The sequence below is a fragment of the Columba livia genome, chromosome Z (genome assembly GCF_036013475.1).
Source record: "Columba livia isolate bColLiv1 breed racing homer chromosome Z, bColLiv1.pat.W.v2, whole genome shotgun sequence".
NCBI lineage: Eukaryota > Metazoa > Chordata > Aves > Columbiformes > Columbidae > Columba > Columba livia.
In genome coordinates, this window is record NC_088642.1 from 19,075,480 (window position 1) to 19,102,296 (window position 26,817).

A 26,817-nucleotide genomic window follows, 5' to 3' on the forward strand; every position below is an offset into this window, starting at 1 on the left:
AAAAAAGGTTTTCATTTAACAGTTCAGTCAAAAACTATTTCTGTTCATTACACCATAAGGTATGGATGAATTTAATCTCTTTAAAATATAATTTAAAATGTTAAAGAACCCCGCTTGGACAGATGCCAAGTATGCAAACGTCTGTCCCAGCGTTATCTTAGGGCAAGCAGAAGAGCTAAGGAAAGCACTGTATAGAAATGCAAACTCTTGTAAATGTAATCAAAGATACCTCTTTGTGGGTAGCATTTCCTTTTGGAAGATTTTAGTGACTAAATTGATAGCACTTTTAAAAACATATTGAAAATTCACTTCCTTGTCTACCTGGGTAATCAAAGTAGGGGATCAAAGAGTGCACATTTATTTTTACAAATAATAAGGTTCTTTTAATGGAAGATGAAAAAAGACAGAGACAAACATTTTCAGAACTCTTCTGGACTTCTTTTCCCCATGTTGTCAATTTATTACCTGATCTTCACGAGAAACCCCTTTCTTTGGCTGCTGCTTCCGCTTGTCTTCATATCTTCTCTTCTCCTGAAGGTATTCTTCAACAACACTGTTTGGAGCAGGTTCCTCCTCTGAATATGAAAACACATTTGATTAAACAAATTAAATTTTGGTTTATGATTTAGTATTATTTTGAGATCATTTGTGACTTCTGAAATACCAAGCAAAACATTTCCATAAAACACTTCAGATGTATTGCTTTCTCAGCATGTAGAATGATTTGCTACTTGCTGAAATGAAAAACACAAAAGTCTATCAGGCAGACAGCAAATCCAAAAATTTTTGTTTCAATTTTGTCTTATTATGGAGCCAGGAAAAGCAGGGTAATAGAAATAAAAACTCTTATGTTGAGAAATGAAAATTGTTGAAATTCCTTTAACAAGTTCACCTTAATTTCTGAAGATCTTTCTTGGAGCAGCCAAACTGTTTTGTTGTATTAATATTCTGTGACTATGTCTTACAGAGTAGACAAATAGTGCTTATAGACAAAGGTACAGTTTTACTGTTTTGTAAGCTGAAGTAGATACAAATAAAGTCCTTGACCTTGCAATAGGGAAAAACCCCATAAAACTTTTACTTTAAACAGTGCACATCTTGTCAATCAGGAAAAAAAACTCTGTAGTAACAAAGTAATATATCGACTAGTCAGCAGCTATTCTCCTTTGTCTTATAATAGTTTCTTCTCTGTAGAATATCCACTGCCATGAAAAATGAATAATTTAAGATGACAAAACATCAATTAAAAAATTGACAAACACCATTCTTTCACATTCTCTTCCTTTTGAATAGCATTAAGACATTTCATATATTGATTTCGTATACTTGAAATTCATTTACACATATTTACAGGATTGTTATTCCTCATGAGGAACAGAAGAACAAAACCTTCCTGAGTCAATTGCAAATGAAGAATAGAAAATTATGGAGAGAATTGTTTCAACATTTTTCAGGTTATACAGCCTGATGAACTGTAAATCTAAATAAAACCTTGTATAATTTTTTTTTTTAGATGACTGCTGACAGCTACATAGAGAAGACTTCTGATTCCAAATGAAATTTCTCACTCATCTGAAGTTTTCTCTAAAGTTTACAAACATAGGAAATAAATTTGTATTGGTATATCTGCATATAAAATATTTGTCTATATAGTTCTACAAATAAAATACCTTATTTTCTTTAATCCTAATGTATATGTTGCACATTTACACATATATTTAAGGACTATTGGGAAAACAATCAAACATACATAATATCATTCAGAGCTGGGTTTTTGTTTTGTTTCATTTAGGTTTTGTTTGTTTGATTTTATTTCCTTTTTTCCTGTTTTCCCGTTGACATGCTGGATAGAATGAAGAACACAGAATTACAGATACTTAGGGGTGATTAAACAGCTGAATGAATGAAATCAAATCTGCCATAAAATCTCATGCACCACCATATCAGATGAACCTGAGAGAAATAATGAATCACAATAACTGAGCCCCATTACCTCTGTCTCCTCTACTAATAAAAAACCTCATTCTTAATTCAAGACCAACCCCTTGTGAAGACAAAACACTAGTTTTTGCACAAATGTATGGACCAAATAAAACTTGTTGACTGTGTGGAAACAACATATCACCTTTGTTTTACTGACTTTGTTTTACTTGTTTTACTGACATTTATCCTCTAGATAAATAACTTCATCAACAAAACCACCTGCTTTCTTGTAGAAAACAATCTTCCAGGTGAAATTTACCTAAAGGTGTGCTTTAAAATTAATCTCATTTACTTGATGATAAGTATAATTGCCCACCTCTGACAGCCAAAAGACTTGGGAATACTGTTCTTGAAAACTTAGGAAAATGTCACTCTTAAGCTGGCCATAAACATTTAAACCTGTGATCCAGACTTCGATATACATATGCTGAATTAAAAGAAGATGTGATCCTTAGTCCTACATGTCTTTTGACTAAGCTTTTAGTGTCATCTATTGCAGTTCAAATATAATTCTCATACAAATAGGATAAATTGCCCTGCAGTTGTGTGTTTTCTTTTTTTTTTTTTTTTTTTTTTAATGACACTCATATGGTTGTCACTTACTGTTAACACATACAATTTAAATTTCAGTTTAAGCCTTCTCTTGAGATTATTGTTTTCTTGGGTCTTTGCCTGTCAGAGTTTTTCTAATCCTCAAGTTCATTCTCTCTGCTTCCTAGGAAAGCTTTTTCATAAGTCAGACAAAAGATAATCAGATCCACCTGAACTAACTTCAGAGTGAGTCAACCAAAACAATTACGCACTTGTATGCATCGTATTTCTGCAGCTTTCATTAAAATGGCTTAACGACATGCTTGTATTTCTCCATGAGGTCTTACAACCTATTACTCCACATTAAAAGCAAGAAACACAACAGGAAGGATTTTCAAAAGTTCCTAAGTCAATGCGTTTCTAGCACACTCTAAAACTTCTGAAAACTCCAGTCATTTCAAAATGACAGTGTCTACTTTTTCTTATAAACAAAATATTTAATTTTTATAAGTAGCAATTCTTTGACAAAATTATTTTGTTTCTTCATTAATAATCTCAGGTAACTAGCAAACAAAAGGAAACATCTTTGAGAGAGATGTTTTGGTGGAAAGAACCCTTTTAACATGTAAAAACAGATTGCTGGCTATTAGTTTATATCTCCCAGTCAGCATCCCAAAGTCCCTTCAAATCTTTTGCAAGAGAGTTGAAAAAAAGAGGAACCACAGCAGCATACATGGACATGATCTTCACAACAAGCTTGATGAATTTACATCCAGTTTGCTGATCCTGCAAAGGTATAAGAATCATTACATCGCTATTAAAATATTTAAGCTTCAAACTCCTTGATCCAAGAGGATTTATTCAGACAAAAAGGAATGAAACATAACATGGATGCACAATAGTGAAATAATAATTAAATGCCTTATTTAAGCACTGCAGGATCCAGAAGATGCTAGCTTAAGTTACAGAGATGGCATCTCATCACAAAGTGTTAACAGCATCAGGCAACACAAGGGGGTTTTTTCCTTAGTTTGAACAAGTTGCTGTGTACATTCTGTCAATAAGTGAGGGCAGGTAAACAAACAAACAAAACAAAAAAACTCAACAGAAAAACAACAGAAAAATACAACCTTCCTTATTAAAGATACACGTCATCCTACTTTAAACAGAATTCATAAGTACATTGCTACTTATTTAGTAACTTCAGATCCTTCATCTTACTGTGAAAAAAACTTTAGCATTTAAATAATTTATTTTCTTTCAGATAGATTCTTCTATCCTGAAATATTCCTTTAAGGAGTAACACTTGCCAACCTGATGCTGTAATCTAACCCAAAACTTTGGTTTTGGGACATGGTTTCTAATGACAGCCTGACACTAAGGACAAGATTCAGAAGTCTTTAAACCAGAAAGGAAGAGATTGACTTAAAAAAAAATACGGAAGTGTTTATTTTGCTCATACTTGAATTAGGAACAGTTCAAATGATGTCTCTTTTTAACTACAAAATTGCAGAAGTATAACAAAGACAGGAGAACTTGATCGAAGGTTGTTGAATTGAACTGAATGGTAGTCTGGATGGTTTTGGAACAATCCCCAAATAGGAAGTGGAACAGAAGAGAGAGCTTGATAAAATACTGTTAAGCTTAATGCCTAAAGCACCTGGTAAATTTAACAGCATAATAAACACTCCAAAAAGTTGCATCAGACATGCTCTATTTTGGAAACTGGAACTGAATTTTATCTTCCACTTTATGAAAACCACAAAGTATGAGTTCTAGGCCTGCTGAGTGTGGTAGATCAGGAAAACACGATCACTTCTTAGCCATATTGGCCTTAATGACTGGGCTTCATTGCTGGCACTGCAGGTGGGTAACTTTGGCTTAGGACGTACACCAATTCTGGTGCAGGTAAGGTACAATTTAGGGCAAATGTATTTCTGACAGTATGCATAGAATTTTCTACAGTGTGAACTTCATTATTTTATCATGTAGTTATTTGTATCAGTCTTGACAAACCTTGTAATAATGTCTGTCCTTGTAATAAAGGCCTGTATATAACCTGTATAAAATCTAGATATTCTGTTGCCTTTTTAAGAAAGAGATAAAGAAGCTTCACATAAAATATTTATTGGAAAAAGAAGCAGTTTGGTTTGCTGAAAGTATTACCAGAAACACACTAATCTTCAGAAGACTAGAAACCATATATACTGTGGCAGAGAAAAATACACGCTGTTTCTGAAGGTTTAATGTCGCCATAAAAAAGAGTGAGCCTACAGCGCTGGCAAGGATCAATGAAAGAATTTTGTTTTATGAGGTACAGCTAGCATCAAGATTTTTACACAAACAGTCCTAAGTATCTAGCATTACAACATTCATGATATGCTGAACTTCACAACAGTAATCCCATTAACTCTCGTAATGCACTTTGCATATACAATCATGAGTTCATGCAGAACCGAGGCAAGATAACAACAAGAATCCACAAAGCAATCTGTACTAAAAGGCAGCCCAGTTTATTTAGCAGTGTTTGTATACGTTTTAAATGAGGTAGACCCGTTAACTTTCATCAGTATCTCAAAAGCATTCTTTAGCAACTCAGAGGACACATTTCACATGATAGAAGTTCCAAGAAATGCATGGTATAGCTACACTTAATACCAAAGGGGAAAACAAATAATGGAAAACCCTGGACAACTTCTTATTTGAAATGAAAGAAGTTATCACTGAATGTTTTTGTGCATTAAAATACAAGGCCTAAACATATTCCTGTATTTGTGCAGTACATTCCACTTCCAGCTATTCATCAATATCCAGTTTATATTGCATTCTCTTGGAATTACAGAGACATGCAGTACTGATTTTAAAAATCTTAATGAGATTGAAATCTTGAAAAGAAAAATTCCTTTTGTTCCAAAACAAACAAAACCCTTATGAATTACAAAAGAAATTCAGATATGCCTTAATATTTCATGAATTAAAATGGAATTGCTATCAGAAGTGACAGATGGAGAACATAAAGCCCCTTTCTATAATTAAGATCTAAGACAGATAACATACATCTTCTAGAATCCAGGAAAAAAATTTCTCCCAGCTTTAAATACTACGGCTATGAAAATAAAACCATTAACTTACTGTAAAGTAGTATAAAAATGAATATACCAGAAAATACAATACGAAATGTTTTGCTTGAAAGAATTTATAACATACTCTCTAGTATAATTTGGTTTAGGACTAATTCTACTTGCAGTTTTTTCCACATTTTTAACTACTATTAAGTTACTGTTACTATAGCTCAGGCCTGCCTAAGTTTGTAAAGAGCCACTATTTGCCTACAAGTTAGGTAAGAGTTAGGAAATATTTACTAACCATGAATAAATTAATAGATTTGCTTACAGAATGAGCTTCCAGGTCTGATTACTGGATTTTCAGTTTGCTACAGTGAAAAAAAAGCAATAGTGCTAGAACAAACTTAGGAGTTCATTTAGCCAACTCAAATAATAAAATCTTAGAAGTAATTCCTAGAGCTTCAAAACATTTATTTGAAAGAGCCCACTGATTTGTAAAACAGTGTAAACTTTAATATGCAATAGCGCAACTTTCTAGTGAATGTTTTCTGAACTTCAGTACCTTTTAGACACACAGTTCCAGCCTAAAACGTGGTTAATTTTTTAATGTCAGTTGACACACACTTCAGATTACCACTAAGATCAATGCTAGCTTACAGTGAGGTTTTTGCAGAGAGACAAGAGGAAAAAGCATCCAGTTTAGCATGGAAAAGACTGAATAGGGATGCTGAGCATGATCTTATGAGATTAAATGAGAAAAAAACCCCATGTAAATAGTGGAAGAAAACATAAAGGTTTGCAAAAGTGACATATTCAAGACACATACATTGATACAATGCAGGCACACTGTATATACTGCAAAATCTTCATACTTAATGTATTTCTGCTGCACAATGCCCAAACCAACAAAATTTGGATTTAGTTGTTTTCATGATGCTCTCAAGGGTGCACAACTCTATTAAAGTCTCAGACTTCCAGAAAGCATCTTTCCATGTAAGACAGGATGTAAATCTTTAAGTGCAACTGATGTTACTCAAACTTAGTAACAAAACAGAAATAAAACATAATCTTAAATTAGCATCCTTGCTATATTTTGGGTTTTCTGAACACTTCAATAATTTGATTCCCATACCACAATTAAAATTAAAGCAGAAAATACTTCATGCCTCAGTAGAACTCTTACACTTAAAAGTTAGTTTTTATATTAGTTGTTAGTCTTCTTTGCTCAAATAGTATTTTGTAGCTTTTTCTGTTTTCTCATGTGTGATAGTTAAATTTCACCATCCACAGATCATCAGGCAGTTTACAAAAATATTCCAACAAGAAAAAACTAAAATACTACTTAAATACTACTATTTTAAATCAACACATAGTTGAACAACTAGGCATATGGTATTTGTCTAAAGCAAATTTCATTGAAGTATATTCATAGGTTTACACTATAGAACTTGGAAAAGTGTATCTTTTTCAAATATTTGATTAAGTACTTCAAAATGCTGAAGTAATTCAGCACTCAAATTATGCTGTTTGATGTAATTTCTGGCATCACCACAGCAAATGTCACATAAAAGAAAAAACATCTTATTTAAAGTAAGGTCTTGACAGAAGTCTGGCAGAGTCAAATATCTTATTCACAAATTGGAAGGCTGGTTATAATCAAACATGTACAAAGGGAATTAGTTTTGTTCTCTGTCCTCTTGAAACAATGTAAACACTTAAATTTTCATCCCCTGATCTTCCTTAATTACTCTAATCTCTTAACACAGAAAAAAATAGGTAGGCGTAATATGTAACATGAAGAATCTGAAGTAATGATACCAAATATGATACCAATACTAACCAAGATATGCCAGTGGCTATAAAATAGGTATGTCATGCTGCCACCTGTTTATTAGCATCCCTGCAGAATTAGCCCTGATCTTGCAAAAGGTCCAGTATGACTTAAGGCTTATTCTCACAGTTCCGTGGCATTCAGTGAATTTCTCCCATTACAGTTGCAAGTTTTGGCTGAGATGCAGTGTTTATTAATCAAGCACAGAATCATATTAATGCAGTTACATAGCCTCTGAACTAGCATTTTTTCCTAATGCAGCCAGCCCAGAGCATAGGCAGACACTGTGCAAGTGTCTGCACCATCTGCACAGATGTACCTGACACACCAAGACACAACTCACTCTCCATCCCACATTCCCCAAGAGGACAGGCAGAGTCAAAAAATGACTAAGTGAACTAAGTGAGGTATAATAAATGCCTTTAACTTTGAGGCAAAATTACTTGCTCAGGTACAACACTGTTTTACTTCAGTTAGATTTCATTATATTCAAACTAATGTGTTTCTAAAGGGTATTCTGTAATTCTTCAGTTGTAAATGGCTTTTTCATAGTGAAGGTATCCTTCCTTTCACTTACCATCTTTAATAGTTAAGATTCCACACTTCCATCCCACTCCCTAACTAAATTAGACATATCTTTAAGTGTCTTCTAGTAAATAAGTTCAGGTTTTGTGGTGGGTGGTGTTTTTTTTTTTTTTTTTCTCTGTGTGTGTGTGTGTGTTTTTGTTTGTTTGTTTGGGGTTTTTTGTTTGTTTTTGGTGTGCTTTTGTTTGTTTGTTTTTTGTGGGTTTTTTGGCCGTTTGTATTCAGTTGTTCAATATCTTTTTTTGGTGGTACAATACTTGGAACCAAGTACAATAATACAAGTGTTCCATTTGTTTTCTAGTACAAATCTGAAATTTGTGGCTTTCCCAATTTCTTTATTTTATAAGTTTGTGTGTGAAATTATTTTTCCTTTAATACTACGGGAACAACCTTTTAACATCTCAACATGACTCTGAATTTATTTTCAATTACTTTTTCCACACATTTTCTTCTCTTCCCAATCTAGTACTTCCTGTATTAGAATCTAGTATGTAGTGACATTTACTTTTGTTTCTTGATTATTAGTAAATTCATAGTTTCCTAATAATGTTTTTCCAATAGTCATAAGACAGTCCTGTGTAGACAGTCCTGTTTCAAAATGCATAACACAGTAACCATAAAGTACAATATAGTGAGGTGAGGTTACACAGACCAAAGTGAAGTTTAAGATACAACACCATGCTAGTTTTATAAAAACTTACAAACATTTGCAACTCTAAGTGTTTTCACAATTATTAAGACAGTTCAGAGGCGTCTGATCAACTAAATCGTGCCTCTTAACCTACCCAACATTGCTACAGGACAGCAGTATTAGGTTAGCAGTTGCAAGCTGCTACTTGATCTTTCTGAAATATATTCTAAATTTTAATCTGTATCTTCTTCAAAGCTGATGTTGCAGATCCGAAATGTTACAACAGACCTTAGAGAAAAATGGGAGTGAAAAAGGGAACCTTCAGAAAACTCCTTTTAGCTCCACACAAACTGTTATGAAAAGAAAAGCTTTGTCATAATTGTAGACGGGTACAAACTGGAACATAGGAGGTTCTACTTAAATATGAGAAGAAACTTCTTCTCAGTGATGGTGACAGACACTGGAATAGGCTACCCAGGCAGGTTGTGGAGTCTAATTCTCTGGAGACATTCAAAATGCCCCTGGACACGTTCCTGTGTAACCTCATCTAGGTGTTCCTGCTCTGTCAGGGAGATTGGACTCAATGATCCTTCGAGGTCACTTCCAATCCCTGACATTCTGTGATTCTGTGATTTTAAAAATGTAGGCAGTTAGCTCTGGATCACTTCTGTGTCTTTTGGTCACCCCTAGTTATAAGGCTGAAATTAAAAAAAGACAAGAAAACTTTGGCTATTTTAACATTACCCAATGAAAACAGGATTAGCCTATGAGACAGGAGCAAAACTGTTATGCTGAAGCCCTGATACATTCACTATATATTCAGGGACCATTCTATTTCAGACTGCTATTTGGAGCTCATCAGGTGTGTTCCTGGAATGCATCTTCCAGCACGGCTTCATCCAAAAGTGCACATCTGGTCTGCGGTAAAACACCAATGTAGATGTAACCTTTTATTATACTTAAAATTCCTACTAAAATTTCAACTTTCCCCAGGTTTTCTTAAAGTCTGTGAGTTCTTCCTTCCTTTACCAGAAATGTACCTATCATGCAACTGTACATATTTCCATAAAATGACAAATACTGTCTAAAATTGATAGGTCTGTGAAGGACATCTGGAGAATGATTTCTAAAATCCAGTGAGTAGAATCCAGAAATGAAAACTGACCATTTTAAACTTTATACGGACAAACTTCATATAGCTCATAGTAACTGATCAGAAACACAGCATTACAGGAAGAGATATTTAGCAAGTCCCAGATGATGCTGCCAGCATTTTGATACTTTTTGACATCAGCTGAAGTCCTCACAAAGGCAGCTAACAAAACCTTTTCCCAAAGACTATCTGTAGTTATGCTACAGTGCCATCACTTTTGTCAAAACTAGCTGTTTACAGAAGGGAATATGATCACAACAATATATTTTGTTTACATGTTTTCCCTCAATGATTGACACTTTAAAATTCATTATACTGGTTTCACTAAATTCTGCGGTCAAAATAGAAGGTATTTAGGCAACTCCATGGCTGTTTTATGTCACTAGTGTCAATATGCATCCACAGCTAGACAGAGGATCATTTACGTATTTTTCACTTAAATGTCTAATGAAAAGGCCAAGTGGTAATGCTCAGTAAATTCTGACATTTCACAACAGTATTCTGATCACTTTTAAGTGTCTGGCATCATAAACTCATCTCTTAATTAAACCTTTTCTTATATTTTTTTTTATATTTTTCTTAATCCAGAATCCTTTATAAACCAAACATATGCCAGTTATACATTAAATCTTCCATCTGCCTTTCAGTCATCACCTTTAAGCACTACATGTGCATTGTAGCTAAATGTACAAACAGTTTCATCTCCTTCAAAATCATATCAACGCTGTTTAATGAATTTATTACAGTTACCTTTGGGTGTGGATTTTGTAATGGTAGATTCTCTACCACCAGAAAACTTTTTACTTCTTTTGATCATACAGTAAAATACATTTATTTGTGCAAGACTTCCTCAAAAAGGGAAACATCGGTAGGACATTAAATTTCTCTTTTCAGTGAATAGACAAAATAACTCACTAGATAACAAGAATAAGTTATTTGAAGTGAAAATAAAATGTAAAGTGAATACTGCCTTACTAAATCATTTTGGCAGAGTTATGATCAAGCCTTTATTTTAACTGCTTGATTTAAAGACTCACAGCGATGGTAAATACAACACTTTCGGTAATGCTTCCACCTACTATCACTGTTAACAAGATGCTTAGTTTCTCCTTCCCAGCAAAACCTTTTTCCAGGTCAGCTCTTACCTTTATTTTGTTTAAGTTGTGCTTCACAGAATCTTGAAAAACAGAACATCTAAGCCTATCCCTCCCAAATGGCTGGATCAATCTTTTCTGCAACAGTCCTAAGAAGTATTTGACTAATCTGATATTGAAAAGTTCCACTTTGTAGGTCATCTATTCCAATACTTATCTTTAAGAAGTTTTCCCTAACATTCAACCTGAAGCTCTTTAGTTGCAATTGAAGCCTAATATCTACTGTCCTCTCCATGGGAACTACATAGAATAATTTCATCTCCACAGAAGCCTTTAACATTCTTGATGATCATTAATATGTCTCCTTTTACAAAGTCATCTCTTCTCTAAACTAAACAGCCCCAGTTCCCACAATCTTCAAATATTATGCTTTCCAGATCATCAATCAACTTTGTTGCTCTCCTCTGTGGTCCCTTAAGATGCCTCTTTTTTCAAGTGCAACTGCCAAAACTGAGCAAAGGATTCAGGCTGAAGATGTGCTCAGGCTGAACAGAAAATGAGTCTGTCTTGCATACAAGTCCATATTCTACATTTTACACTACAGTTGTTTTTTTTCAATAGCATAGCACTATCAACTTGCTTTCAGCTTTCATGTTGCCTAGACTTTAAGCTGCATAAGTGCCCTGTGACATCTTGTATTCGTGCAACTCATAATTTGTGAGAGACACAAATGACCTACTAAAGCTTTTTTCCCCAGACTCCCAAGGTAAACGTATTTTTTTAATCTTTACCTGTCTTTTAACTTCTATCAACTGACTCAATCTAACACCCCAGCAGAAAACTACCCTACCAAAGAAAAAAAAAGGGACACTCTCCTTTGAATTTAAATTAATCAGATCAGTAAAAGCTTCAACACAGACTAGTGGAAAGGAACGAGCCACTCAGCTCTTCGCTTTTAATAACTGCATGTGAAAATGCAACCTTAGCATGTAAGTTCATATTTTTCTTTATGTTTTTCTTTCATCTTCTCATACCCTGGCCCATATATGTTTTAGTTTGCAAATTTAATAAAGATAATCTGTTGTTTTTTCCAGATCACTAATAAAGAGATTTCCAGGAATCCCGCTTTCCAGTTTGATTACAAGCAATTTTATTAAAGCACTTTGTTAATGTTTTATTAATGTCTCTGAAACAGCTTTAGTCAACTCGCTAGTATGCTTCAGTGAATGCCCTCAAGTTAAAATTATTGTAAGGCACATAATTATCTAAGTAGTTTCTAGTTTGCTTGTTCTGTACCTGAGCGCTTCCTTCTATGTCACTGACCACATGAAATCATGTGATCAAAGTAGACTGCTATGCTAAAGTCACAGTGAAAACAAGCAATAATGCTTATTTTCTCTTTGTTTAGCCAAAGACAACCTACTCTTCTTGCTCATTCGTGTCCTGTTACTGTATTTTCATCAATCATTTTGCCCTTCATTATTTGCATCTCATTTAATGTCTTCTTAATTTTGTCTTAAGTTTTAGAACCCGTTTATTTTTACAATTTTTAGTTAAGTACTCCAAGAACTTAGTGAATAGGTTCTTTCCTGCCATATATATTTCTCAACAGGAACTGGAACAGACGCCTTCCTGTGCTCTGACAGTAATCACAAAAAGGAAAACCAAGACTATTCAAGGTTATTTTCACCATTACCGGTTACTTACAGATTTTCAATAGGTTTATATCCTACCTGCTATTTATTTCAAATAAAGTAAAACAAGAACCCTAGTATATAAGCTCCCTTTCCTTCTTTTTCTCCTTGAATAAAACATATAATTCAAAACTGTACCATAGTAGTAACTATGAGTGTTGCCCAAGAATTGCTTTATTCTGTCCCTGTAAAGGTGAATTTACTCAAATTACTCTGCAATAAGTCCTCTGACTTAACTGGCACCAGAACAGGGATAACGTTTAAGTGATGGTATTACAACTGCCATACATGGCACTATTCAATATAATTTTTCATAGATGTATATAAGGACTACTCTTCACCTTTTCTACACTTGCAGTTCTTTTTTTACATGGCTAGTGATAGCATTCTTTATCTTGTCAATGAGATTTTTTACTAATTCAGTGATTGAGCATGATTCTTACAACATTTTCAGAGCTACTACTTTGTAAAATTTGGTGCCAGATTTCACATACAAGTTTGAAATACTATATATTTTACTTTGCCAAACTGGTTGCTATGAAGTTTACCCGTTATTCAAGAGATTCCATGAGTTTTTCTAAAAATGATGTTCTACTTTTCACCACTCTTCTAAATTGTGTGTCATCTGGATTTTTTTCTGAATAATTATATATTTTCTTTGAGTTTTCTTATGGTATTGAGAACTGGACCAAGAATCCACTCCAGAAATGTGTCTATCAACTCCAGAGTGCTTAAAAGAAGTCCTTTTTTTCTCTTAGTTCAGCTAATAAAGGGTGTTACATCCACCTGCACTAAAACGCACACCTTATGTACTATTCAAAACTTAGCAATTTATGTACATTTAGAAATAAATAGAATATAAAATTCGTCTGACAAAGAAGTGGGCATCTGAAGATCCCATTTTGTTAAGGTTATAGAAGATAAACAGGGAACTGACTTTCTGCATTTGTGTTCCCCTGATGTCATAAGATGCATAAAAGTTTGAAGTTAGTAGCTTTGAGTTCAAAGTTAACCATCTGCATTTAAGTACTTTTCCAAGTCAGAATGTCTAGATGACTTTCCAAGTCAGATTTCAGAACAGGTATGTCCCCAACAAATAATTAAATCATATGTCATGATATTTCATATCCAGACTCCTACCCAACTACATAGATGTCACTAAAGAATGTTTGGAAGGACAAATACTACTTTGTTTGAAAGAATCAATGCTATCTGTACAATTTATTTACATACTGATACATTACTACCATTATTAGGGAAAACTAATTTTCTTGGGAAAAAAATCTACATTTCAACAATGAAATGTCCACTTTTATCCACCTGAAATACAAAATTACTAAAAACTTTAAAACTGGAGTGTTAACAGGAGATCTGCACAATACCTGCTATAGTATACTCTTACCTTCCTTTTCTTTGGGTTTTAAAGCTGTTTCTTCTTTTTTCTGCTTTGCTTCCAGCAGTTCACGTTTCAGCTGTCGTGCTTCTTTCCGTAGCTCCTCACTGCAAAGAGAAAAATATTTACAAGAATTTAATCTTCTGGGGAATGTATAGCTGCTCAGGAGAAACAGAATCAAAGTTAATGGGCAGTAAATCTCTGTTATAAACAAAGGGAATGTACTGACTCACTGATACTAGGAACATGGCTTAAAAACCAATTAGAACCTAAGAAAGTTCATATTTTCATTAGCAGAGACAACAAAAGAACATCACAGACAACTTATTTTAAGACCCCATTAGAAATATGTTGAGGACATAAATAATAAAACAAAGAACCCTCATTTGTATTTGTAATTTAATATTGTAATGTTTAACTAGGAGAACCACACAAAGAGAATTTGAAACAGAGACACTGCCAAATAAATATTACACATATTATAAAATTCCGTTTGCTGAGGAAATAAATCTTAGCATTCTGGATTTCTTAGGTGGACAGGCAATGTAGTTGTTAAGTGACATAGGCATTATATGTATGAAAGGAAAAATTATCACACATGAAAATCCATTTCATTTTACAAATTCTACAAAAAAATATTCAGGTGCTAGCATTAGAAAAAAAGAAACTGAAATTTGCATGTCATTGTGCCAATATAAAATGAAACATCTATCTTCATAGAACCACAGGCTGGAGAAGAACTCTGAAGACCAGCCAGTCCAGCTACTCTGCTCAAAGCAGGACCAAAAAGGGTATGTTGCTGAGGGCATTGTCCAGTCTGGTTTTGAATATCCAAAGATGGAGACTCCACAAGTTCTCTGAGCAACCACTGCTTGACTTTACTCAATGCAAAAAAGCTCTTATGTATGTTTTACATTTTTTTGTTCCTCGGCTCACTTTACCAAGTTAGGTTCATGAGAAAAGTAATCAAAAAAACCTGCATGCTGAAGAGGAAGCCACAAGAACCGACTGATAGGAAAGCCAGGCAATACTCACAAGCCAGATTTACTGGAACAGGACTAGAAATAACTGACTTTTTTAAACAAGAAAATGTCAAACTGATGAGGTAGGGCAGACTACAAATCAATCTGTACCTGCCCCCTACATCTTTGAAGCATAGGTCTTTGCATGCAGGTTTCATATAACTTAGCGGCTGGTTTGTTGCCAATTATGCAGTTGCCTCCTGTCCCTGGAAACTTTCTGTTGCTAGAGAGCCATAGCTCTGTCTGCTCCATGCTTGTCTCACTGCTCTCTTGGTTCTGCTGCTATGCTGCAGGCTCACCTCCTGCTCTTGTTCCATGCTTCTTCCCATTCCTGCTGCTTCCTGAAGCTTGGAAGCTGTCCTGCTTCCCTCAACACAAAGAGGTACTTTCAGAGCAGGTGTAATCTCCTCCCCTGCCTACTTGCCACCATTTGGAAGGACCAAAATGCACAAATCAAAATCAAATGAGTATCAGGGAACTGCTATTTCTTTTCCTGAAATGGCACTGCCAATATTGCATACAAAACTAAAAAATATTTCCTTCCTAAATTTTGTATTTTTAAAAACAGAAAAGTAGCTCGTTCTTTAAAATCCTCATCTCCACAGTTTGTGAAGAATGTTTCAGTGAAATTGCTTAAGTACCAAGCTGGATTCCACCTTGCAGAAATCTCTTCTAACACTAGACAACATAGACGAAATTTTCTACTACCAGTGGGGGTTTTTTATAGCTTTTGAATGTAAACTACATTTTATAGTAAATTAAAGCCATAACTTTCCAAATACAAGCTAGCACTAGCTTATAGGTAAACAACAGCTCTCAATCTTTCTTCTGAAGCAGATTAGCCTAATTATTTTTCTACAACTAATACAATCTCTTAACTAAATAACCCTCAGTATCTTTTCCTGACTGAAGTTTGAACATCCTGAAAGATAACAGCTGTCAAACAACATTATCAATAAGCTCATACTATTCTAGGGCCAAGCACGATGGTCATAACTGTATCAATCATTTGTGTCGTATTCAAGATTAAGCAAAGAAATAACTGGGTATATGTGTGTGTGTATGCATGCATAATAAATGATATATTGGATGTTTATGAAGATAAGAATTATAGATCTTTTTTTTCTTTAAGTAGCACTGCCAAAAATCTCTAGGAGACTTAGCTGCAAGAAGCACTATGAGAAAAAAAACAATAAAACAAACAAAAATCTGCTCTAAAGCTAGAATGAAACAGCAACATCAAAAAAATTGTTCATTTTTCTGACTCATATCAGAGTTGACTGAAATCAGAATATTCATTCTGGAGAAAAGTGAAAAAAATGTAGCCAAACAGTTTCAGAACACACTGTGTAACTCCAGAATTTTTAGATTACTTCCTCAGGACAAATAAAATCATTTAGTGAAGTCAGGTCTAGGAACACCTTTGAACTTCTGGTTCAACTGTGGCTCAGTTTGACAGGATTGTGCAGCAGTCTAAGAAGACTGACAGGGACTCCTGAGTCTAGGAGCTACTGGAACTTAGACAACAGCAAGCTGAAATCTCATTATGCCCCAAAGATATAATGCATGGTGAAGACATCAGCTTTCCTAGCAAACCATTAGAACACATGATCAGCAAATACCTTTCCACTGTCATCTTGGTCACCATTCAGGCTCCTCTTTAGCAGACTAAGTAATTAATACTTTTCAAAGAGTTCTTTTTTAAAAGAAAGGATGTTCTCATGGCTTTAATCACTTCTGTCCACTTCAGAACTCCCTGCAGTATTTCTACAATCCTTTTGAATGTGGACTTCCTAATCAGACATACCGATAGGAAATATTCCTGTATTTTGTCAGATCTCAAAGTTAAAAGATTATTTTCATTGATTGTTTCAATACATAAGCTGCAAGTTTCTTGACTAGAAGTCTAAGACTGTTTCATAGATTAATGTCACAAGTCATATAAAGTCAGAATACCCTAAAAGCCTAGAGACTGGCTGTCACAGTATTCTCCTGGACAAGATGTCCAGCACACAACCAGTGCCGTGGGTGAGCAATTGGCTGACAAGCCAAGCTTTAAGGGTTCTAGTAAATGGGGTTATAGCGGGCTGATGACCAGTCACTAGTAGCGTCCCCCAGGGATCCATCTTGGGGCCAGCACCCTTCAATGTCTTCATAAATGATGTGGATGCAGGACTCGATGGAATACTAAGCTTGGGAGGAGCTGCTGACACTCTCGAGGGCAGAGAGGCCTTGCAGATGGATCTGGACAAATTGGGGAACTGGGAAAAGACCAACTGCATGAAGTTCAACAAGGGCAAGTGCCGGATTTTGCACCTGGGACACAGCAACCCTGGCTGTACATACAGACTGGGGGATGAGAGGTTGGAAAGCAGCCCCATGGAGAAGGATCTGGGGACTCTGCTCGACAGCAAGTTGACCATAAGCCAACAGTGTGCCCTGGTAGCCAAGAGGGCAACCGTGTCCTGGGTGCATCCAGCACAGCATTGCCAGCCAGGCAGGGAGGTGATTGTCCCGCTCTGCTCTGCACTGGTGCAGCCTCACCTGGAGGTGTGCAGGTCTGGGTGCCACAGCATAAAAAGATATAAAGCTGCTGGAGAGTGTCCAGAACAGGGCTACAAGGTTGATGAAGGGTTTGGAGAGGAAGCTGTAGGAGGAACATCTAAAGTCACTTGGTTTGTTCAGCCTGGAGGAGACTAAAGGGAGACCTCATCACAGCTACAGCTTTGCAGGGGAAGAGGAGGGGCAGACGCTGATCTCTTCTCTTTAGTGACCAATGACAGAACCTGAGGGAATGGCAGCAAGGACATAGGTTGGATATTAGGAAAAGGTTCTTCACCCAGAGGGTGCTGGAGCACTGGAACAGGCTCCCCAGGGAGATGTCACAGCTCCAAACCTGACAAGTGTTCAAGAAAAGACTGGACAAAGCCCTTAGGGCAGACACATAGTCTGAATTTTGGGGGTGTCCAATCTAGGGACAGAAGTTGGACTCCTTGTGGGCCTCTTCCAGCTCAGGACATTCTATGATTCTATGATGGTGACAATCTGACCATAATCTTCCTACTATATTTGAAAGAAAGTAGATTTTGGCAGATCAAGATTCCATCCCTATGAAATATAATGGGAGTGGTAGCTTGAACACATGACTAAAGGTTAACAACATCTCTTATCTTGGTTCTGCCACTAAGTATCTAACCCACAAGGGAGGAAGCACACACTTGCTAGACTGTGCCCTTAACTGATGAACTGTGAGCAAAAGTAGATCCAAAAACTCATGATGGTATTGCTACAGTATGGTGTTTCAGTACTTTAGTCATTTCATGGATTCAAGCTCAGTTGTTTTTTGGCTTGGTTAGAGTGCCTGCAAAACCTACTTGTGGCATTTATTTACTACTATCTCTCAGCTTATAGTGGTACCAGTATTAAAGCTTTATATTTCAATATACTTTTATCTTAATAGTAGGGTTTTCTGCAGTTATTTTTAACATCATATATTCCATGTTTCAGCTTTCTAGTAAATCCATTTTGTTTTTCTTTTGTATTTTAAATCAGGAATTAATACCTAGTTAATAAGGAATAAAATCAACTGGAAATTTAGCCAAATATTATAATTTGAATGAATAAACCTGTTTCTAAGTGCCATGTACTGAAGGTGTCTTGCTGTAAGTAATAAGGGGTCTTCTGAACTTGCAAAGTAACTTCTTAATTCAAAAAGAAGTTTTATATTCAACTTCAGTTTGGCAGAAGAGAACTGATTACAGAAATAAACACTAATTGCGACTTTGGTGTAAGTGACGGTATGATTATACTTGTTATGCACAAACAGAAAACCACCTCTCTTTCTCTACATACATATAAATGTCTCTTTGTATTTGTATGCCCATGCACACATCTATATAAGCCATAACTGGCCATATTTATTTAAGCATATAAAATCTGTAACTAATAAAATGTATATGATACACAGACACAAATAACACCTATAGAGGCACAGTGCCTTATTCAGCTATGATTGAGGGAAAAAGGTGGTCAGTTGCATATATTCAAAAATGTAATTTACATATTCCCCATCTGGTAATGATAAAGGTCAATAGATGCTAAAATTCATTTGATGCCTATATTTCAATCAGAAAATGCCTGAAAACTTTGCCTACCCCGCATCTCCAAATTTATCTCAACTCCAGTCTAAACTTCACTACAATTCAGAGTATTCACTGTGCCCCTTCTAAATGCTACCTAAGCCCCTAGAGGGGCCCGAACTGCTTGAGGTTACCCTAGCATAGTCATTCACTGGTCCTGGTACAAACATTATTAAACAAGACCACATTATTTTGAAACTTGAGTACTTAAGTGCTGCCAAAACTACACAGATAGCCTCACAGTCAGAGGATTCACTCAGATGAATGTGAATTTACAATGGAGGAGCTATTCAGTGACTGAACAACAGAAGGTTATGGTTTATTTTGCAACACTGGACCTGGTGTTTTTGTAAAAGGTATGTTGTAGTTGAAACAAGAATTAATTCAGGGAAGTGCTCTTTTCTGTAGTACTGCGTATTAGATTAAATGATTATTTTTTATGGCATAGCATGTTATTTCCTTTCCTCCCTTTACAGTATTTTAATCACATCGGGTTTATTTTTTTTGAAGGCCACTTTCGTTCATTTGCTTTTGCAGTCTTCTAATTCATCAGCATCAGAGGAAAATTACTAACTGGTTATCCTTAAATGGTAACATTATTTAGTAAGTGTTGTTCAAAGTAAACACGTCGGAACAAGAAAAGAAAATAAATACACTTATTAATTTTACAAAGTAACTTTAAAATGTTATATATAATGAAAGCCTGTCAAGTTTGTCGCATAACTTTAATTTTTACGTGAGAAGCACCTTTAATATCCTAATAAAATAAAAGGAATAGTGATGTACTTTAACATTGCTTCTGTTCATTTCATAGCAGAATAGATGATGCTAACTTAGTTTGGATAAAATAAAAATGAAGCTGCAGTACAATATTACCCCTTCATAATATAAGCTAATAGCCTGGAAAGAAGTCCTGGATTCAATCTCCTCCTTTTATAGGCAGTCACTTTTCTTTTGGTAAAGGGCACACTCCGTATTCTCTTTCTTAAATTTATTAATGATAGTTTTCAATACCTATTGTATCATTAGCACCCATTATTTATACCAAAAGGTCATTGTAGAACTGACAAGTGGACAACTTAATAATATCAGGGATAATGAGGAAGAATCAGTATTTGCATGATAGCTCTCAGCTTTTACTAGATACTCTAGAAAAATCCATAATATACTGTTCAAGAATTCAGATTCTAAGTTAAGATAGAAATAGTATTTCCAAATAGAGAACTTGAATGATGAAATAGAACAATATAAAATGTCATGTTCGTACCACTAACTGATCTGCAGAATGTGTAGAAGAATTAAGGGGAAGATCTGCTCTATAATGTCAGTTTTGAAGCCTTTTCTGATATTCGCCCTTCTGCGAAGGTACCCTTGGGGTACCTGCAGAACATACAGTTCTTGGAATGGATAGCAAATTCTCCCATTTGGCATGTAGATCTAAGACTTTTCTACGGTTCAAAAATCTCATTATTTTTGTCTGGATTACATTACTGTTCATCTCTGGCACTGCAAGAATTTTATAACTGTAAAAATGAGAATGAAAATTATGGGTTTGGAATATGCACTGTGTCTTTTTGCCAGGCTGGTTTTGCTGTAGGAATCAGACATACATCTGTCTGTCTTCTGTAAATGGTACATGGCATTCATATCTCAAATAAGATGATGGTATAAAAATGGCAGAAGACATATTCAGCAGGTCTTGACACTGGAAACTTGTAAATGAAATATTTTAATATAGCTGCTGGGCCCTGTATAGACACCTGTGCTAATGCTAACAATTAATGCTGATTTTGACTTCAACAGTATCTGGGAAATTACAGTTTGCAATTAGTACCGTAACTGTTTAAAAAACTTCTGCATTGAAAGAGTTTATGGATCAATAGCTAGTATTTATGTATTTCATCGAGGACTCCCAAAAGATTTCAATGCTGAAATCTAATATGACTGGCATGTTTATTAAAGACTACATTACTCTCTTTCCATTTCAATAAACCTGAATGTAAGTAAGTGGCTTGCAGAATTAAAGCATCAGATAACTGGCACTCTAATGTAATTATGCATACTGGATTATAAACTACACTGTACATCAGCAGTCTCAGTACTAAGTAATGAATTCTCACAGGCTGAGACTGATGAAGAATGTTATGATTATAGTCCCTTGGGATAAACCTAGTAAAACAGCAGGGCCTGCAGATTGAGCATGAAGTATGAACTTATGCAAGAAGAAGAAAGATATTAAGGAAGAAGCAATATGTTTCATTATGGTAACTAAGACAGATGAAGAGGAAAAAAAACCCCACAGGTTTCAAGGCACATGAACTCTTCTTCAGTGGGTTTATTTTTCTTTTGCAATTTGCCTAATAAAAGGTATTACCTTTCCCTATAAACTTTCTTCGCTTACTTTGTTCAGCCACCAGTTAAACTGCCAGAAGCTGCAGATGTATGCATTTGGGCATGTATAGAAGCATGTATCATAGTTTTAGCCTAAGGCTGATTTTATGCACTATCTGTACTTCTATGTTCACAGCAGATTCTGGAACAGATAGGAGAACCTAAATTTTCCCAATGTAAAATAAACTAATTTAGGCTAATGTAAGACAGGCAACACTGTTAAACTAAAATAAATAAACAAAAAAACTGGAGAAGACTGCCAGTGTCTCTCATCTATATCCATCTGAATTGCAAATGCATAGCTTAATGCCTGATAGAAATGCATTTACCTTGTTTCTTTTTTGTAATAGCACACCACATTGGTCATTCACTGCTGTTGTAATTAAGAGGTTTTCCTACTCCAGTGTCACTTCTGAATGACGGCTTGCAGGATGAATTCTTGTTTTAGCTCCTTACTGCATGATCCTATATAAGACTTAAGTTTCATCCTATTTCTATCATTCAACATTTTAAGATCATCCAATTAGGATATTCCTATGTCATTAACATTACTTTCAAAAACATTACTTGTACTATCTACAAGCTGCTTTTAACAAACTTGGGCCTGCTTTCTTTTCTCTTTTCTTTTCTTTTCTTTTCTTTTCTTTTCTTTTCTTTTCTTTTCTTTTCTTTTCTTTTCTTTTCTTTTCTCTTTTTTCTTTTCTTTTCTTTTCTTTTCTTTTCTTTTCTTTTCTTTTCTTTTCTTTTCTTTTCTTTTCTCTTTTTTCTTTTCTTTTCTTTTCTTTTCTTTTCTTTTCTTTTCTTTTCTTTTCTTTTCTTTTCTTTTCTTTTCTTTTCTCTTTTTTCTTTTCTTTTCTTTTCTTTTCTTTTCTTTTCTTTTCTTTTCTTTTCTTTTCTTTTCTTTTCTTTTCTTTTCTTTTCTTTTCTTTTCTTTTCTTTTCTTTTCTTTTCTTTTCCTCTCTTTCTTTCTGGAATAAGACTATCCTATTGCATTCAATTGAAAACAACAGCTGCTCTTTCAACATAATTTATATTCTTCTTTAACCAACTTCTTACCTATTTCACAGTTCTTGTTCTAAATTTCCCTGTCCTTCATTTTAATAATTTCCTCCAAATGAATCCACACTAAGTTTTAACACATATATTTAGCCTAGAAAAAAGGTTACTTTTGCTCAGGAAAGACCAAAGGACAGGATAGTTTAGCAGAATCTCCTTTAATAAACCAATTCAACTTTTATTCCTATCAGCTTTGAATCATCCCTAATTACTCTTACTTTCAAATCTAGACCATTGTATTATATTGTTCTAATTACCTTAGAGGAATCCAAACAAATCCAAGTCATTCTGAAAATTTAGAAGGGTGGTTTCACCATGTGAAACAAGTTCTAATGTCTTAGATAAAAGTACTCAATGCTTTTGAAGTAACACATATGCTTCCTGTAAAACAATAAAAGTATTAGATGCAAAGCTCAAAAAAGGGGACAAGAAAGGCAAGGAATTAAACAGTGTGACTGAACAATAAGGTTTAAGAGGTTATTCAAACCAAACATAATTTTGTATCTGTAAACCTAAAGCTAGGTCTATCAGAACAGATCGTAGAAGGTCATATGTTAGAAGATATATAAAAGGGGCTATGATGAGTTTCAAAGAGGAAACAGGTGAAGGTACTAATGCTAAAATGATTAACTAAAACAAGAAAACATGAAAGAAGGAAGGGGTCACTAGGTCACATGGGATTAAAGGGAATAATATAGTAAAACAAAACCACTCCTGATAAGATAAATGATTGATATGTGTCAGCTTTCTCAAAAGAAGATGCTAGGGAGATAACACTCTAAGAACCTGATCCAATTTTGACATAAAGATGAGACACAACCAGAGACAGAGGTGTCAGAAGAGTTATCAACCAATTAAAGTGTTATAAAGCTCCAGAGTACATCCTCTGGAAGGAACTTGAGAATGGCTGTTCCACTACCTTACATTAAAAGCGATGTTGTATCAAATGACCAGATAGTAATAAACACTGTACCTTTAGAACAAAAGGGATGACCAAGGAAAGCACAGTAAACCTCATAGCAGCTTCTGGTGAGTATTTTTAAATAATAAAACAAACACCTTCTTGAATGGTGAGTCTCTATGTTGCCTCCCTAATCTAGTAATTTCATTACAATTTGTTGGAGAAGGTGTGGATGAACAAAGTAATGGACAACAAGGTGAACAGCTTAAGATATTGAAAAAACACGTACAATGAGCATTTTAAAAACAGAAAGCAAATGGTGAGAAATGGATTGAAAACGAAGAACATGGTGAAAAAAAAATACCCAAACTGAGACAAGAATAAGCAATTACCTTTCAATATGGCAAAGTTATTACTTCAAGTTAAACACTTTAAAAAACTGAGTGAGGTACATGATGGTAACATTTCCTAGAGGGCAGCATTTCCAGAAGATTCAAAATCAGCTCAGGCAAGCCTAGACAAAATATGGTGACTTCTCACAGTTTTAAGTCAGCAATGGAGAACAGAACAAACAGCCATAGTCAGGTTGTCAGAAATTCTAATTAAATCCTCTTACAAAAATGAAGCAGACTCTGCAGTCTTGCAAGCCTTAACACAGCTCTGAAGTATAATAACAGAATGAGTTAATGAAAAGCCTCTGGACTTTACTAGTGATAGCTCAATGAAGACTTCCACTAGTACGCAGCTGTTGAAAATGGTAACATAAAATGTACACTTATTAAGAGTAACACTAAGTACTACAGTGACACTGTAAGACACAGCCAATATTGCTCAATTTAGAATATTAAACCCAAAACTGGATACCCCATGTCAAAATGGCCAACACAGTAATAGAGGAAACTCCTGAAAGGATGACAAAGATTATTTCCAGCATGAAAAATTACCCCTGACATGAAGGTGGAGAAAACCAGAATTATTCTTTTCAGAAAGAAAATGAGACAGAGGAAACATGAAAAAGGGTAGGAAAACCACAAATACTGCAGAATTCTAATATCTGAGTCAAGAAGACACTCAGTAGAACCTCAGTAATTTAGAAAAAAAAAAAAGATAATATATTTTTCACTCTCCCAATGAGACCATACATCTCCTTTGAGAACAACTTCTATGGAGTGAAAACCTTTGCATTATTAACAGCATCCCAGATATTTATATGAAAACAAAGAACTTCTATTTAGAACAACTAACACTAAAATTAATTGCAGAAGAAATAGAAGACCTCATTCCTTTGAGCTATCTAGTTATAAATCAGCTTATGTGTATTGCTGATGGATTATTTTCCCACTTCTCTGTGGCAAGTAATACTGGCCACCGGCCAGCCAATTCCACTTCCAGATTCCTACATCATCAATGAAGGCAAAGACACTCAGAACAGAGCATATGCCTAACGGAGATTTTCCTCTCCAAGTGTCACTCTGACTCTCGATTTTACAAAAGCATCATCAGTGCTAACGATTCCTAAGTACCAAAACCTTTGTATTAGCATCAGAGCCTTCAAAATAAAATAATGTGAGGAATTACAGAAATAGCTTTCCATATACTCTATTAATACTGGTATACCATAGGACATTTAAAATATCCAAATGGACAGATTAAACTAAGAACACAATATATGCCAGTTACATATCACTGTTCTTGGAAACTGGATAAAACACTTGCTCTGAGTTTGGCCTGCTGTTTCCCAACATCTGATAAAAATTTATAACAGATGGAAATGATTGCAAAGTGAACAGCACTCCCTTCATGTTCTCCATTTTGCTGATTTAATCACAAACACACTGAATCTGATAGTAATGAAACAATAGACTTGTTGTTGATGAGATCACCAAATGGCTTCCATAAAAACCTATCAGACACTGTAAAATGTAGCCACCACAGACATACAGAATACTTTTTCTGACCTGCCATATCACCTGTCCATATAAGATAGTAAACTCTGTCATTGGAGCAGCCTTAAATAAAACAAGTATTCGACCTTACTTGATTTGTAATTATACTGAAAAGCCAGATTAAAAAAATAAAATCTTGCCAAAAATGTTTCATAGAGATAGCTGACCTAGATACTTCAAGATTTTAGCATCCTTCCCTGTTACCAAAGGCAACATTATTCCCAACTGAGTCTGCTCTGCAGTCGCTATATAATGCATATTTTAGGCAAACAAATCATATTCAAATGCTCTGCTACTGCAACCGAGAACTCTGAGCACACAGTAGTTAGTAGTTTGAATAATGTAAAAAAAAGCTTTAAGTCAAGCATGTGCTGAGGTGTTTACAGGATCGTTGCCAAATTGTCTCAAAAATCAGCTACACATTCTACTCAATCTACCTATTGTATTCCTCCACAAGGAAGTACAGATTCTCTTTTTTACTAAGACTCAAAATGAGCAGTTCTCTGAATAGAAACAAAATAACTTAATTCTTCTAAAACCTCAACATTACATAAAGTTGCTTTCATATACATAAAAATGTCATCAACTTAATGTCAGTTTAAAGACTGATTTGCACAGTGTTTCAACTCTAGAAGCAATCACTGAGCCTCACTCAAAGCTAACAAAAACCTTCTCTTCCCAATAGTACTATTTGAGCCTCAAAGGATCCAACAGGGTGATTCATCCAGCCTGAGGATCCTTCCTGGCTGCCCTTTCTTCTAGGGGCTCCTCTGATCCAGAGAAGAGAAAGCAGACTGGAAAGAATTTTTCTGGCAGCAAGAAAAAAACCCCTAGCTGGAGCACTGTCTTTCCCCAGCCCTTCTTTGTCACATGAAGGGACCACGTGTGCATGATGTGACTGGTGAGGGATGCAGGACTCTCAGGGAGTCAAAAGCCACGAGCTGCACTGTCAGAACAATTTATATGGCTTACATCATACTTCTTGTCCAGGTATGAGGGGCTCCTGAAGAAAGAGAGTGCTAGGTAGAGGCTGCATGAGATGTGTTGGTAGCAGCATCATTCTCCTTGTTTCCTTTTTCCCATTTAAGGCAGAAAACACAGGCATACACAGTAACTACAGCAACACAATGAACCCATCTTCAGAGTTGCACTGTACAATGCATTCACAAAAAGCCAAGTAATAATTCTCTATCTCTGGAAAACCTATGTAGCTCACTCACCAGTCAAGCAACATAACTCAGTCAAAACTGCTTCTGTATCAGAACAAAAGGGTGGTTAAGAGGCCCTTTTAAGAACCCCCGCCTTAATATTTTTATGATTCCCTCTATCTAAACATGCTGACAGGAGCACGAGACCACTTTCAACTGGGATTTCAATGAGAATGGGTCATCAATTCCCTCTA

At 35.2% G+C, this 26,817-nt stretch overlaps 1 protein-coding gene across 1 annotated transcript in view; it reads right to left on the bottom strand.

The window, feature by feature from the left end:
- Nucleotides 1–26,817, bottom strand: part of CWC27 (CWC27 spliceosome associated cyclophilin) — a 103,476-nt gene that overhangs the window by 18,282 nt on the left and 58,377 nt on the right. The window contains exons 11-12 of the mRNA XM_005505968.3: nt 13,970–14,067; nt 466–575 (exon numbers count right to left, since the gene is read on the bottom strand). Of these exons, the coding sequence (XP_005506025.1) occupies nt 466–575; nt 13,970–14,067 (208 nt within the window). The remainder of the gene's footprint in view (nt 1–465; nt 576–13,969; nt 14,068–26,817) is intronic.